General features: G+C 41.3%; 1 protein-coding gene across 4 annotated transcripts in view; it reads right to left on the bottom strand.

Annotated features, from left to right (window-relative positions):
* The window catches only part of LOC147623426 (agamous-like MADS-box protein AGL11), a 105,604-nt gene extending 102,694 nt beyond the window's left edge, over positions 1-2,910 (bottom strand). Inside the window, exons 1-3 of one of the 4 annotated variants that reach the window (XM_086821563.1) lie at positions 2,774-2,816; positions 2,490-2,528; positions 1,653-2,111 (exon numbers count right to left, since the gene is read on the bottom strand). In XM_086821563.1, coding sequence (XP_086677689.1) covers positions 1,653-2,050 — 398 coding nt within the window. In that variant the 5' untranslated portion in view covers positions 2,051-2,111; positions 2,490-2,528; positions 2,774-2,816. Of the gene's footprint in view, positions 1-1,652; positions 2,112-2,489 lie in introns of all 4 variants that reach the window. The other 3 variants (XM_086821565.1, XM_086821562.1, XM_086821566.1) reach the window with 3 other exon arrangements.
* Between the last annotated feature and the right edge of the window lie 11,720 nt (positions 2,911-14,630).

Below are 14,630 nucleotides of genomic sequence, written 5' to 3'. Positions count from 1 at the left end.
GGCAAATTGTGATAGTACTTAAAGAGAAGGAGCCAGTCTCTTCTTTGAAAAGTATTATAAATTCTTTGCAGGAAGAAGACAAGAAGATTACAAAGGATGTGATAGATCCTTATGCATATACTATTACTTCGACATCGACAGCAAAGAAGAAGTGTACTATTTGTGGTCGTACAAATCATCTTACTAAGGATTGTTTCTCCAAAGACGAATCATCTATATGCAAAGTGCTACCAGAGAGATCAAAAGCTACCAAAGGCACATGTGGTTGAAGAAGTCAACCAAGAGGAAGAAACAAATCTTTGTTCTAGTCTTAGTATAAAAGATGTAGATGATGATTATGCTTTTTAAATTATGTCATGTATGTGGTTGAGTCAAGACTTATGTTGTTCCAACTTGACGAGTTGTAGAGGAGAGTACACCACCCGATGTTGTTGTTAAGGGGAGACTCTTATTGTGTCAAGGAGGTATGTTAGACTTGTTCATGTTCTTGTAAGAAGTTGGTCTTAAGGAGAGATTTTTGGATAAATGTAATCCCAACTCCTTAGTCCAATTTAATGTGTGGTGGTTAGACTAGTGGTCAGTGATTGGTGTAAAGCCTACAAATGGTTGGTGCATATGGTTCATGCAGCTCATGCAACTAAAAATAAGATAGAGGGGTCTCTAAATAAGGTACAAGTCGTGATCAAGTGATTATGTAAGTTTGGTTTATACCTAATCATAATTAGTATCTTCTTGTGTTAATCTCAAAACAATTTTTTGCATATACCAGTTTTTGTCCCTCATGTTCATGATGTTTTATACAAGCTTTGATCCACCTTGAGTATGTCTTGATCAATATTCATAGTTGAATTATCATATCCAACATTACCTAATTCTTCTATAATCTCTTGAATATCTAGGCTAAACCTAATTCAATCTTTGAGGTTACTTCTTCTGATTTGAGAATCTTTTTATTCTCAAGTGCCTGAAGATCCCTACTCATACCAAGTGGCTAACCATCCAAGGTATCCAACTTAATAACAAGCTCTTAACCCTTTAGGTCAAGTCAATCATCCTAAACCCTAAAACTCGAAAACATGATAAAAAGACATGCATTTTACAACCAAGACGCTTTTCTTGAAAGCTCAATAGCCTTAGAAAGAAGAAGTGTATGTATATTTTTAGAGGCTACCATGGCAATATCATTCCGATGGCATCCATAGTTGACATTACATCAAGAGACTACAATCGAAAATATATCATTCCATAGCCATCCATAGCTGACATAAAATATTGCTCGTCTTTACCTAAAAGTTGGAGCAAGGTTACTCATCTTCGACAAGATTGCTTAACATTAGCCACAAGGTGGCGAGATGAGGCAAGGTTGCTCATTTTGACCGAGTGATCGAACAAGGTGGGGTGAAAGATCTCTATGTATCCAAAGTAAGGCAATGCTTATATAAGCATTGCTAGGCAATGCTTATATAACATGGGGTGTTTTCAAAGTTCATAGATGGAAGGCGAGACAATGTTGCTAGTGAGAACAAAGGTCCATGGGCTCGCTACAAGCAATAGGGGTGTTTCCAAAGTGCACTTAATTTGAAAGATTTATAAAGCTTTTATAAATTAAACATGTACAGCGAAATAAATGGAAAAATAAAAAAAAGACGTACTTGGGGCTGGCAAACTCGAAGAGCTTGCCGGTAGCGGAGAAGATGATCAAGGCGAGTTGGGCGTCGCAGAGGACGGAGAGCTCGTACGCCTTCTTGAGGAGGCCGTTCCGGCGCTTGGAAAATGTAACCTGCCTGCTGGTAGTGTTCTCAATCCTCCGTATCTGGATTTTCCCACGCGTGTTGAGTTTTCCGGCATTCCTCTGAACCGTCACGTTATTGGGCGCGGCGCCACAATGATCCTCCTCATCGTCGCTGCTGGTCTGCTCCGCCTGAGGCGGCTCCTCATGATCATCATCGTCATCATCAGGATGGCTGTTGATATCAGGCTGATGGGTGCTCGGGATATCATTGTGCGCAATGGTGAGTGCTGCTTGGACTTTCTCGTTGCAGGTGGCCATTCGACTGTGATAGAATCAATGGAGGGTCAAAGTCCGCCGCTGATCGCCTTGAAGTGGGACTCTGACAAAACCAAGGTGAAATTTGTAAGACAGGTTAAGCCAGAAAGTTACAACAAGCCACGCAGAGATAGAGAGATGATTAAGGTGAGAGACCTCCACATTGATAACCCTAGAAAATTTAATTTACACGATAACGAGAGAGAGAGAGAGAGAGAGAGAGAGAGAGAGAGAGAGAGAGAGGGGCAGGGGGGGGGGCGGGGGGTTGTTCACAAAGACGAGACCTCCACGATTACCCTGGAAAGACTGATTATCAAGAGACGTGTGCGTGCGTGTGCGTGAGAGAGAGAGAGAGAGAGAGGGAGAGAGAGGTTCAACCACGAAAATGCAGTTTATAGTTAGCAAATAGAGAAAGACAGAGAGAGAGAGAGAGAGGGGAGACCTCGTCGCTGTAACCAATATGCAGATCAAAGAGCCAAACCTGTCTGAGAGAGAGAAAGAAAGAGAGAGATCAGAGCGCTCGTCGCTGTGACCAAGGTACAGGATCAGCTCCAGATCATGAGTATAAGAAGCAGATGATATATAACGGGGACATACACATTAATCGGTTAATCGGTATGCTATAGAGAGAGAGACACGAAGACAGAGGGATCTAGTCGCTGTGACCAAAGTGAAGACTTATGAGACAAACCAGAGCGAGAGAGAGAGAGAGAGAGAGAGAGAGACCTCGTTGCTGTGACGAAGAGACGACAGATTAATCAGCAAGTTACAAAGAGAGAGAGAGCGAGGGAGGGAGGGAGGGAGGGAGGGAGGGAGCTGTACACGCGGGGTCAAATCGAGAAAAGCGCCTTCCTTGCTTGCTTAGCCTTACGCTCGACATGATCGATCATACACACGCACAAAAAGGAAACCCTATTTACCAAAGTATTAAATTGTGTGGTTTTTTTTTGTAGTGGGTTTTATTTTTTGTATGTTTGTGTGGGTTTTCTTTTTTTTTTGGTTGGGGAGACCACGTGATGTTTCCCTTAGCTGTCCAATCAGCGGAGACTTTCCGGGCTCCGAAAATGCCACCTTTCCCCTCTGGCGTCAATGTGAACCCAGGTGCCCGCTCCTGATTGGCCGGCCTGTACCTGTACAGCGCGGTAACACCTTTAGTATAGGGTGGCCTTAACGTACCGGTACCTTTGATTTCAAATTTGTGAGGGGGTTGAAACATTAGCACGGCATCCTTCCGCTTCCTGGACACGACCACGCGTTTGATTTTGGGCCACGCCCCCATGGAGTCATAGAGTGTGTGCTTCTCTATCACCCAAAAAAAAAAAAGTTTGAAAAGAAATGAAAAGAGAAACCATTGGACCTTAATGTCTCGACCATTGTCATACCTTCCAAAGCATCTCAAGTTACTGAATCTCACAAACATTAATTTTTCCCTTTATAATTAACCTCAATGTTCACATGGATGGACCATGTGGCAAATGTTCTACTTAGTTTTGTGAAGACATAATTGGCTCCTTCTACAAGAATATCCTCTTAAGTAAACCTCCAACATTTAATAATCCAGCTAGCCTTTTGTCTAACAATCAAAGAACAAACTCCTTGGTAGAATGATAAGAATGTGTAAGTTAAACAAACCTATATCATTTGTTTTTATAGTCTCTATATTTGTTAACAATTCAATCTTATGGTTTCAAGACAAAAAGATACGACAAAAAGATGATGGCATCCACCATAGTATTTCATGCCTCAAAATACAAAGCCAATTTTTTAAATATTGAGAAACATCACCTTATAACCAAATTTTACAATCATAAAAGGGTTTATCGTCATCATGGCTAGCTTTCCCATTAATATTCAAGATGGAAAGCCTTAATAAGTGTGAAGGAGTTCCTTTTTTAGGTTTTACAATCACATTATTAATACTTTATTTTATGAATGTGAAATCATCTTTAGAGTCACCTTATTGGATTTCCTTAGCTTGTGAAAAGTTTCCTTCTTGTCATTCTCCCAGGAGCGTGTCACTCGTGAACCATGTTTGCCCTACGTGCCCTCTCCTCTCATCTAGCAGGCACACTCTGCGTCACTCATCACAAGCACCCTAGGATAGGGTTAAGCAAGAAATTAGCAAGAGGGTTTACACAATTGCAACACTCAATTATGAAAATGGGAGGGTCCTTGTATTATAAAAGAATTTGATAAATATACTAGGTGTTCACACTCACTCAGATTGTGTCCTTCACTATGAGTGCCCATGACATAGTTTGTCTCATATAGATGGCCTCATACAATTAAAATGGAAGTTCTCATAATACATTCTAAATATACTAGGTGTTCACACTCACTCAGATTGTGTCCACCACTATGAGTGCCCATGACATAGTTTGTCTCATATAGATGGCCTCATACAATTAAAATGGAAGTTCTTATGATACATTCTAAAGCTATAGTGCTCTGAAATTACATGCAAGCACATTGCCACATGCTCTGGAAGAGGGAGCTATAGACACAACTCCTTGACCATCTCACCGGCGCCCATCCTTCCTTGTTGTGGACATCATAGTGTATTTTCTTAGTGCTCTTATCTTTTAGTGTGCCTATCTTTACTAGTTGTGTTGGCAACCATGTTAACTAAATCTCTCTCTCTCTCTCTCTCTCTCTCTCTCTCTCTCTCTCTCTCATGATAGTGTGTTTTTCGAGAACCTTGTTTTTGCCATTGTGGAATTATAACATCAAGGGGCTCATCTTGAATAGCTAGAGAGAGAATATCTCTTTAACATTATTTTAAAAAACATCAGAATCATAATTAGGCAATTTATTGTAAGGAATGATCATTATAATTAGGTCATGCTCAAGGGCTTTTAATTCTCTCTCTCTCTCTCTCTCTCTCTCTCTCTCTCTCTCTCTCTCTCTCTCTCTCTCTCTCTCAAAATCCTTGAGCATGGCTTACCACATCCTTAAAGCAAGTCCCTTTGCCTTTTGTCCTAGTTTTCCACAGGAGTAGCTCAACCACCATGAGAGAACCATTCATTGCTATGGTAACCTTGCAACTAGAACCTTGAAACTAGGCGTTCATGGACAAAAAGGCATAATCAATGAAAATGATGCACTAATAGCACTACACTCATGAAGCATGGATATGTGTATATAATACGTAATAACAATGGAAGATTAATCTCTTGGTGATGTGAGCATACATGGAACATAAACTTGAGGCTACACTTTAAGCATAAAGCTTGCAAGCATTACTTCTTGTGGGAACCAATTCATCAAGTTTTAGAGGCACTACATGGTGGCTTTCTCTCTTGTTTTCCCATTCGATTTCCCTTACATGTTTTTATAAATGCATCAAGTTTTTAATGCACTATGTAGTGGCTTTCTCTCTTTCTTTCCCATGAGGTTTCCATTACAAATTCTTGCCGATTTTCATTTTGAATGTTTCTTTGTTCTTTAAGTTGTATTACCCTTTCATTTGAGTGTCTTTCAACACATGATTGTAATCCTGTGTGTGTGTGTGTGTGTGCGCGCGTGTGTGACCTTATAGTTAGTTGAATGACATGAATGTTGAAAGGATAAACATACATTTACAAAGAGTGAAAATAAACTAAGTGCATAATTTACCCATATATTTTCACTTTTTTTGTGCTAGCATGTCTCTACAAGAAAAAATCTATTAGTTTCCTCCTTTTTTCTTTCTCTTCAAATTAGCTGTATTTATCTCCACAAATAAATTAAGCGCTCTCTCTCTCTCTCTCTCTCTCTCTCTCTCTCTCTCTCTCTCTCTCTCTCTCTCTCTCTCTCTCTCTCTCTCTCTCTCTCTCTCTCTCTCTCTCTCTTTGCACCAGCCCCCCTGCCCTCTTGCTCTCTCTCTGCGCCTCCCTCTCTCTCTCTCTCTGTGCCTCCCCTCCTCCTGCCCCCGCCGCCAACCCCTCGCTCTCTCTGCTGCGCATACCCCTTTGCCCACTACACCCCCCCTCTTTGCTGCGCCTCTTGCCCTCTCTGCCCGCCAGCCCTTGTGCCCCCCCTCCTCTCTTGCCTGCCAGCCCATTGCCTCCTCTCCTCTCTCTCTCCCGCCTGTCCTCTTAGCCCCCACCTCCCCCCCTCTTCTCTACCTTTCACCTGTCCTGTGAGCCCCCGCCTCCCCCCTTTGCTCGCTACCCCTCTACCTATTACACCCCCCCTTTTTGCTGCACCTCATGCCCCCGCCTGCACACCTGACACCACCTGTGCATTCTCCCGCCCTTGCCTGCACACGCAACCCCGCCATTACCCTACGCTGAATATTTTCTTTACATGCCTTGACCCCCCTCCTGCCTGCTGCTGCTGTTTCGTGCTACGCGCAAGTGTCATGGATTAAATTCCAGTCCATTGGATGTGGGAAGTACTGCAAAAAGTCATGGCCAAGACCAGAGTTAAAGAGGAGCTTGTGAAGGTGGAGGACAAGCTCAGCACAATTATCAAAGAAAACAAGAAGATGGTCAACTCTTCTGTTACCGTAATCATAAACCGCCTCTCCAAACTCAAGAAGGGATTTGACAAAATCCAAGAGCTCGAAGAGAGAACATCCAGGCAAGAGGCTGAGATTTCAGCCCTAAAGGAGGAAGTAGTGAAGGCCAAATTGTATGCTAAAAGTCAAGCGGCTGAAATCTCAGCCCTCAAAAAGGAGTTGGAAGCCATGCAAGCTTGAGGATGGAAAATTTCAGCCCTCCTTAATTGAAGAGCTGAATACCATCAAGGAACAAATGAGGATCACTCGAGAGAGGAGGAGGAGCAACATAAAGAGAAGACATCTTCATGGGTGGAGGTGATCACAGAGACACAAAAGAAGATGGACGAGGCGGAGAAATGGATCGAGGTTGCCAAGAAAGGGAAAGGTAAAGAATGTTGAAATATACAAGTGAATAGGGTGTGTGTGGGAACAAGCTCTTGGATAGAGGCTGTAAAAGAGGAGATGTAATTGTGAAAGAACCTGTGAAAAGGTTAGAAGAATCTACTGGGAGAGAATAATGGGTAGCATGAGAGAATTTAGGAGTGTGGAGATATTCTGGGAGATATTCAGGGAAAAGAGAAGAGGTGGAGAGAATCAGGCAAAAGGTGGAGATATTCTGGGAGTGAATCATCGAGAAATCAATGGGATTAGATGCTTGATGTAAACACTATAAATTGAGGCATAGCCCTAATGAGAATTTGCTGGTTTTTGAGTATCCATGCCTACATTAATCTATGTGCTAATTATTCACTAATTACGTCTTAATCACTTGCTAATCACTTTGTTAATTATGTTGATTCTAGTGTTTGATCCACCATAGCTCATCATTTAGCTCAAATTTCAACATGGTATCAGAGCCATGCCTAGAATCAACCAGATTTATGAGCCTATTAGTGAATTAATCAGGATTAGTAGGTAATTAGCAAAAAATCAAGTTTTTTAGTGAGTTTTCACTCTTCCCCTTCACCCCCAGCCAGTGGAGGACTCTATTCTCCATGCACAGTCAACATTAGGTCACAAACTTCTAGCTTAAGCTAGCCAACACCCCTGGCTACCAGCCCATCTACTCCACGCAGCAAACCGCCAAAACGGAAGAAGCGAAAATCAACGTTTGAACCGGCGCGTTTTTTTCTCAAGAAAACTGCAGATTTCTCTTTGCTCCAATCAAATTACTTCAATTCCTCCTAGCCCAAGGGGTAATCAAGCATGCTCTACAAGCTGGTGAAGACAGAAATCAATTTCATCAAGTCTACAGTGAGATCCAAGCTCTTCATCAAATCTGCAGGTGACTTTGGTAAAACAGAGATTAAGCTTTCATTATTTGGTCAAATCTTGTGTTTCTTGGCTTAATCCTCTACTAGACTCATTGCTATTGATGCCTTTAAAAGCATTTGAGCTCATTTGAAGTGGAAGGCACCAGATCTGAACTCCCCGCATACTCTGTTTTCTGCACACAAACCAGAGCATTAATTTGCTAATCAGTGATTAATCAGTGCTAATCACTGTACTTTGGTGCAATTGAGGGTTCAAATTAACCATTAAGTATCTGATACAGATCCCTATAACTTCAGATTTCAAATCGGAGTTGGTTTGATATCCCAACCATCCCGTACAAATTGGTTACCCTTAATTTAGTGTAATTTCTGGGAAAATTGTGCTGATAAAATTGTGAAAATCATCATTTTGCATTTAACCCTTAGTTAATGCCTGTAAATCTCACAAGTCACTATTAGGTAATTTGGGAAAAATCTCACATTTTGGGAATCAATTACTCCATATAGTTTTGGACATATCTTAAACATACTAACTCCAAATTTGTCGGAGATCATAGATTTAGATTCTACTCTTCAAGATCTTTCCGATGATATGTCACTTGAGGGGGTTTTGACAAACTTTTGGACAAGTTCACCCTGCTCCCATTTTTCAAATGGGAATGGGATTTTTTCCAAATTATCTAATATGGAGTTTCACTCAAATTCAAGATTATTCACAGCCAGAGTTGCATTTGGAATGTGCATGAAAATGAATGCTATACGCATTATGTATTGGGCACATTGCATCAGTGTAAAAATGGGAACAGACACTGCCCTTGTCCAGATTAAGGCAAGAGGTAAGACCTCCCGCATAAATTTGGGTTTGCATTGCATAATGACAAAAGATAAACATAAAAAGCCCAAAGGAACTGTCAGCAAAACATTGAAACATGTTGCTCACATAGAGCAAAATGACCTGACGGACGAGCTCATGGCCCCAGCCATGAAAGAAGAAGAATATCTCTTCCCAAGAAGAGGATCCACACCAAGAAGAAGATCTGAAGGAAGACATGGACACGAGAAGAGAAGCTGCCAACAAGAAGAGAAGCTGCCCCAAGAAGACTGAAAGAAGAGACGGACGCGTGGAGAGATGCTGCCACGAGAAGAAGACTGAAGACAAGAGAAGATGTGAGGCTCCAAAGAGTGTGGAGCCATGTGAAAATCTCTGAGAGAGAGAGAGAGAGAGAGACCCCACAACCCAATGTAACCTGCCCCAATAAAGTAAAACCACCTCTGAGCCACCGATGATGTAGGCCACGTGGTAGATGTATGTGTGGGCACTTTAGTCAAGGTCGCGGGCAACTATAGTAAGCCTTGGACACATAGAGAGAGAGAGTGTCAAGGACTATGGGTTTAGGGATCTGAGGCACTCGTCGTCGCAGGCTATCAAGTAAGAGAGAAACTTGATATAGGGTCCAGGTGTGCTAAGGTAACTTGAGGGGAGGAGTAGACACTGGTCGCGGACTGCCAAGTAAGGGGAGGCAAACTTGGTATAGGGTCTAGGTGTTCTACGAGTATTCACTTGAGGGGAGGTGTTGAAATATACAAGTGAATAGGGTGTGTGTGGGAACAAGGTCTTGGATAGAGGCTGTAAAAGAGGAGATGTAATTGTGAAAGAACCTGTGAAAAGGTTAGAAGAATCTACTGGGAGAGAATAATGGGTAGCATGAGAGAATTTAGGAGTGTGGAGATATTCTGGGAGATATTCAGGGAAAAGAGAAGAGGTGGAGAGAATCAAGCAAAAGGTGGAGATATTTTGGGAGTGAATCATGGAGAAATCAACGGGATTAGATGCTTGATGTAAACACTATAAATTGAGGCATAGCCCTAATGAGAATTTGCTGGTTTTTGAGTATCCATGCCTACATTAATCTATGTGCTAATTATTCACTAATTCAGCTTAATCACTTGCTAATCACTTTGTTAATTATGTTGATTCTAGTGTTTGATCCACCATAGCTCATCATTTAGCTCAAATTTCAACAAAGAATCGCCACCCATCCCCACTCCCACCATCATCAACATGACCCTTGAAGAGAGGAGCAAAGGAGGAAGACCCGGGCCTTACATGTACGAGTGTCCGGTCTAAAAGACCGTGATGATGCGGAAGGGGAAACCAAGGAGCTCTTCTCTATGATGGGCATTGAATCCACCCACACAAAGGCATGGAGAGTGGGAAAGAAGAGAGAAGGTAGTGGCGAATCTTCTAAGGAGAGAGCACTTATCATTCGTTTCCCCTCCATGGAAGCGAAGGACTTCTTGAGTGAAGAGATGTCCTACACTCAAGAAGACGGGAATATTTCTTGGAGACGACCTCACACTCTCGCAGCTTGCCCACATGAAAGAAGTTATGCCCGAGATAAGGGCAGCCCGAGAGAAAGGGAAAGTGGGCTTCTATAGAGATGGTAGAGTGGTGATTATGGAGAGGCAGTCTTCATTACGGCGCGAGACCTATGGGACTACACTCAAAGTTGCTACTTGGAATTGTAATGGATCTCTACGCCTTGATGTCAAAAACGGCTAGAAAAGGGCTGTTTGTTAATCCAAGGATTAAGAAATTGTCCAATTGTGAATTGACACGTATACAAAAGTATGGCATTCTTGTCTCCTCCAAATGTCTTCTTAACGGTTCTATTTTAGTGGCGAACGGCTAAAACGGCTAAATTTAGACGTTTACGATGGCTAACATTAAAGTTTGGGTCCAAAATAGTGACATCTTGTTCCATTTTTTATTTCAAAAAATCAAGCATTAAGATACGAAATCCTCTTTTCAGGCCTTGAAAACAACGCTATTAATGACAAAACATCAGACGTCTACTTTTCGCCTTCCTTTCATTTTGGCATATGGTTTATTCTTTCTTCTTTGCACTTTCAAAAGATTCACTATTCAAAAGATTCACTATTCAAAAGATTTACTATTTTTCTCTTATCTGTGACCTTCTATGGCGTCCTCACGTCGTCCTTCTCATAATATAACTTCTTGTGATTTTCATAACACGAGAGAAGATGGTGTTTGGAAACCCATGTCTTTTCGTGTGAATGATTGGGTAACAATGCTTCCCTCTTGCAAAGGTGCCCACAGGGTGAAAAGAACCAAGCGAAATGAAGTGAAATCCCATTGGAAAGGTCGTGTTCTTGCATTCAAAGTGACCGACAATGGCTGGCTTGCAAAAGTTCAACATGTCTACATGGCCAAAGACATGGTGTTGAACTTGGATGAACATCCAATTCTCCATTCTTACTGTAATTCAACAAACCTTTATCTATTTGACACAACACAATATTTCTCTTTCTGATATATTTGTTGTTTGTTTCATTTCAGTTATCTTTCCGTCAACAGCTGTGGAGTGGCAGCCTGTTGAGAGCTTAAGTGGCACATTCAAGGCAATTCACAAGGGGATTGCAGATGTCATGTACGCAGACAAACCACCTTCATTTTACAAATCAGTGGATTTATTTGTGTATTTTGCAGAATACAGGGTTCCATCAAGAGAAGGTGTTCATGGAGAATTGTATGACATACCTATTCCCACAATAATGTCACTAGAATGGGAAGTTCCTGATCCAAATACCATAACAAGCTTCAAATCCAAAATCAAAGATGATATTCTTAAAGCAATGTCTCCTGGAAGGATTTCAAGAAGGATTAAACTTCAATGGTTCTTGCCTATACATGTCTTTGTGGCATGTTTCAAAACAATGGAATTGGAGAGGACAAGAACGATGTGGCTTAATAGAAGACTATCTCTGACTGATCTGGACACTGTACTTGGAGAAGGATGGAGTACCAAGGAAACTTTTCATATGGGGGACAATATCAGTTGTAGAGTAAGCCCAAATTCTTTGTCCATCTCATACCAACTGTGTCGCCAATCCTTAGTTTTGGGCTATGACTATAGGAGATGGAAAAGCAAGCTTGGTAGTTGGGTCCCTTTGGACTCTGAAGAGAATTGTCCAGAGTTTGAATTTAACATCATAGTCCATCCATTCATAGATCCTAGGAAACTCATAGTAACATCAAACTAGCGACTACAACATGTTAGAGAGTCGCTTGAGTTTCTGGATGAAATATCACCTGAATATAGATTCAAAGTAGATGATATTGTTATCCGTACAAGGATGGAGAGTGTAACCTCATGCATCACATGTCTCCCCCCAAAAAAAGTTGTATTTGAGCCACTTGCAAGGGCAAGTTTGTATAGTTGAAAAGGATAATGTAATCAATATATTCTGTTAGATTTCGTCTCGTCTTCTTCACAAAATTGGTTAACAAATTGTTCGCGACACAAAACAAGGTTTAATAGATTGATATCAAATTATTGATACAGAATTTTACAGAAAATTAACCCAAAAAGGGTGTGTTCATATGGACAAAATGAACAAAACAAAATCGAAAATGTGGAATCACTCTGCAAAATCAACTTTCCTTTTGGCATGAGATGACCCTGCATCTTTAGAGAATCTTTCTCTCTTCTGTTTGCTTCGATCAAATTTTGCTGATTGAGATTCAAGTTCTGGAGTTTTCAGCACTTGAGGTGTTGGAGAGGAAGACTTTAGAGTGGATTCCCCTAATGGTGGTAAGTTGGGCTCCTCTTTGAGACCTTCACGTGTTGCCGAGGGAGATTTGGCAGTGGGGTCTGGTTTTGGAGAAGGTTCTTTGGAGGTTGGCCTTGGAGACTTGGCAGTCTTCTTGGGGAACATGAACAAGAAATTTAATGGAGAGCCAACATTTGCCCTCTTACTACCTTTGTTGGACAAACGACGCTTCTGAATTTTAAATTTCACTGGTGAGTGAAAAGGAAGACCTTTAGCAGCACTCCTCTCTTTGACAGGGGTCTTCTCTTTGATAGGTGTCTTCTCTTGAGCTGGAGAAGAGCTCTTCTCTTTGGTAGGAGGACTAGGGATCTTCTCTTTGATAGGTGTCTCCCCTTGAGCTGGTGAAGAGCTCATCTCTTTGGCAGGAGGGCTAGGGGTCTTCTCTTTAGCAAGTGGGCTAGGGCTCTTCTCTTTAACAGGAGGGGTAGGGATCTTCTCTGTAGCCTGAGGGATCTTTAATTTAGAATGTCTCTTCTCTTTAGAATGGCTCTTTTTCCCCTTGGAAGACTTGCTCTTGGAAGGGCTCTTCTTTCTCTTCTTCTTCTCTTTGGCAGAGGTCTTTTCCTTCTTGAATGAGTCATCCTTGTCTTTGCTTTCCTTCTTCTCCCTTTTCCTTTTCTTTGAAGTTGTATCCTTGGCTCCAGGTGGAAAGGGAGAATCAGGATCATATGGATTGATGGATCTGCTCAAAACCATGGACACTGCCTTCTCCCTTACCCAACTTACCCAAGAATCTGAATACTCATGCAACTAAGACAAAAGAAAATAAGAAAGTAAGAAAACAGGTCACTCAATGTATTCACTAAATCAATCAATGGTTTTTATTCATGAACTTACAGGAAGTGTTGTCATTCTGAATCTTGACTCAAGAAATCTCCAAGCATTAGCAAGAACCATCCATCCACAAGATGTTGAGTCTTTCTGCAAGGGAACTTCCTGATTGAAGTACTTAAAATCTTCAAGTTTGTAGTCTACATAGGTAGAGGCTAGAAAACTCAAGATAAGTTTGGCAGCACTGCAAACATAAAATTTTGAGGATCAACCAAATAATTGAAATCATGCAAGAAATTTGAGGGTCAACACATGGCAAAATTGATTCTTACATTTTACTTCTCCCATGGATGGATGCCAAAGAGTTCATAAAGATCACATCTCTATCCAATAGATTGATAATAATAAGACTCCAATGGCCTCTGTGATAATATGAGTACTGAAATTAGTAATGAATACTGTCATGTCTATAATAGGCAAAAGGTAATTGAGAATGAGTCTTACACTTCAACATAAGGGTACACAATGTAATTGCAGGTAAGCATATCAAAGTTTTTGAGAAAACTTGCAAGATCCCCTTGCCTATTGAAAAGGCACTGTGTAACAAGGGGATCAAGAATTGTCACTTGCACAGCCATTGATTCATGAAGATCCCTCATAAGACATCTGGATACACAAACAAAACATGTCAACAAAATATGGTTCCTGGGAAATTCATCAAGAAAACAAAAGCAAATCCCTACAAACCTCAGGCAGATGAAGAGGACTGTGTCAGATATCTCAATATTAGGATTCACAAGCATGCTTGTGTCCTCAGGGGCAATGTCACAATACACCTCATCCACTCCAGGCATGGACACATCTACTATCATTTGACCTGTCACATTCTTATAAAGCTCTGAATTGGATGAATGGAGAATCTCAGCTTGCTGAGAAAGAAGTGCATCCTCTGAAATTTTCTCTTGCTCTCTCTCCATTAGGAACTCAATGGAGTCTTCTTGGGCCCTTTTATTTGGCAGTTTAAGGGAGTCAAACCTTTTCTCTTAAGAAGAAACGTTTTCTAATTTGAAGCTTCAAAACGGCTACTTTATTCGAATTTGAATTTTGGAGGGAAAATGGAATTTAAAATCTAGCGGATAAAACCATATCATGTAACATATCTATGGAAAGCTCTTGATGCGTAGATCACGGATCTGTAATCTCCGCTCAAATCGGAGCTTGCATGTAGAAGTTATGGAGGTCCGAAAATTGTAAAATTGCCCCCTCCCCTTTTTGGGGAAAAAAGTGCACCCTTTGACCACTCTTACACCTCTCTTACAAACCATTGGTTTTTGCTTACATGGCGGGCTCCTATTTGTCAAAAAGTTAAACGTTTCCATAATCTCATGGCAAATTAAAGGGCCCAAGAAGACTCCATTGA

This window comes from Cibotium barometz, chromosome 27 (assembly GCF_041138505.1).
Source record: "Cibotium barometz isolate CiBa-2024 chromosome 27, ASM4113850v1, whole genome shotgun sequence".
Lineage (NCBI taxonomy): Eukaryota > Viridiplantae > Streptophyta > Polypodiopsida > Cyatheales > Cibotiaceae > Cibotium > Cibotium barometz.
The sequence above is the reverse complement of the archived record's forward strand: the minus strand, read 5'-3'. Positions and strand labels throughout refer to the sequence as shown.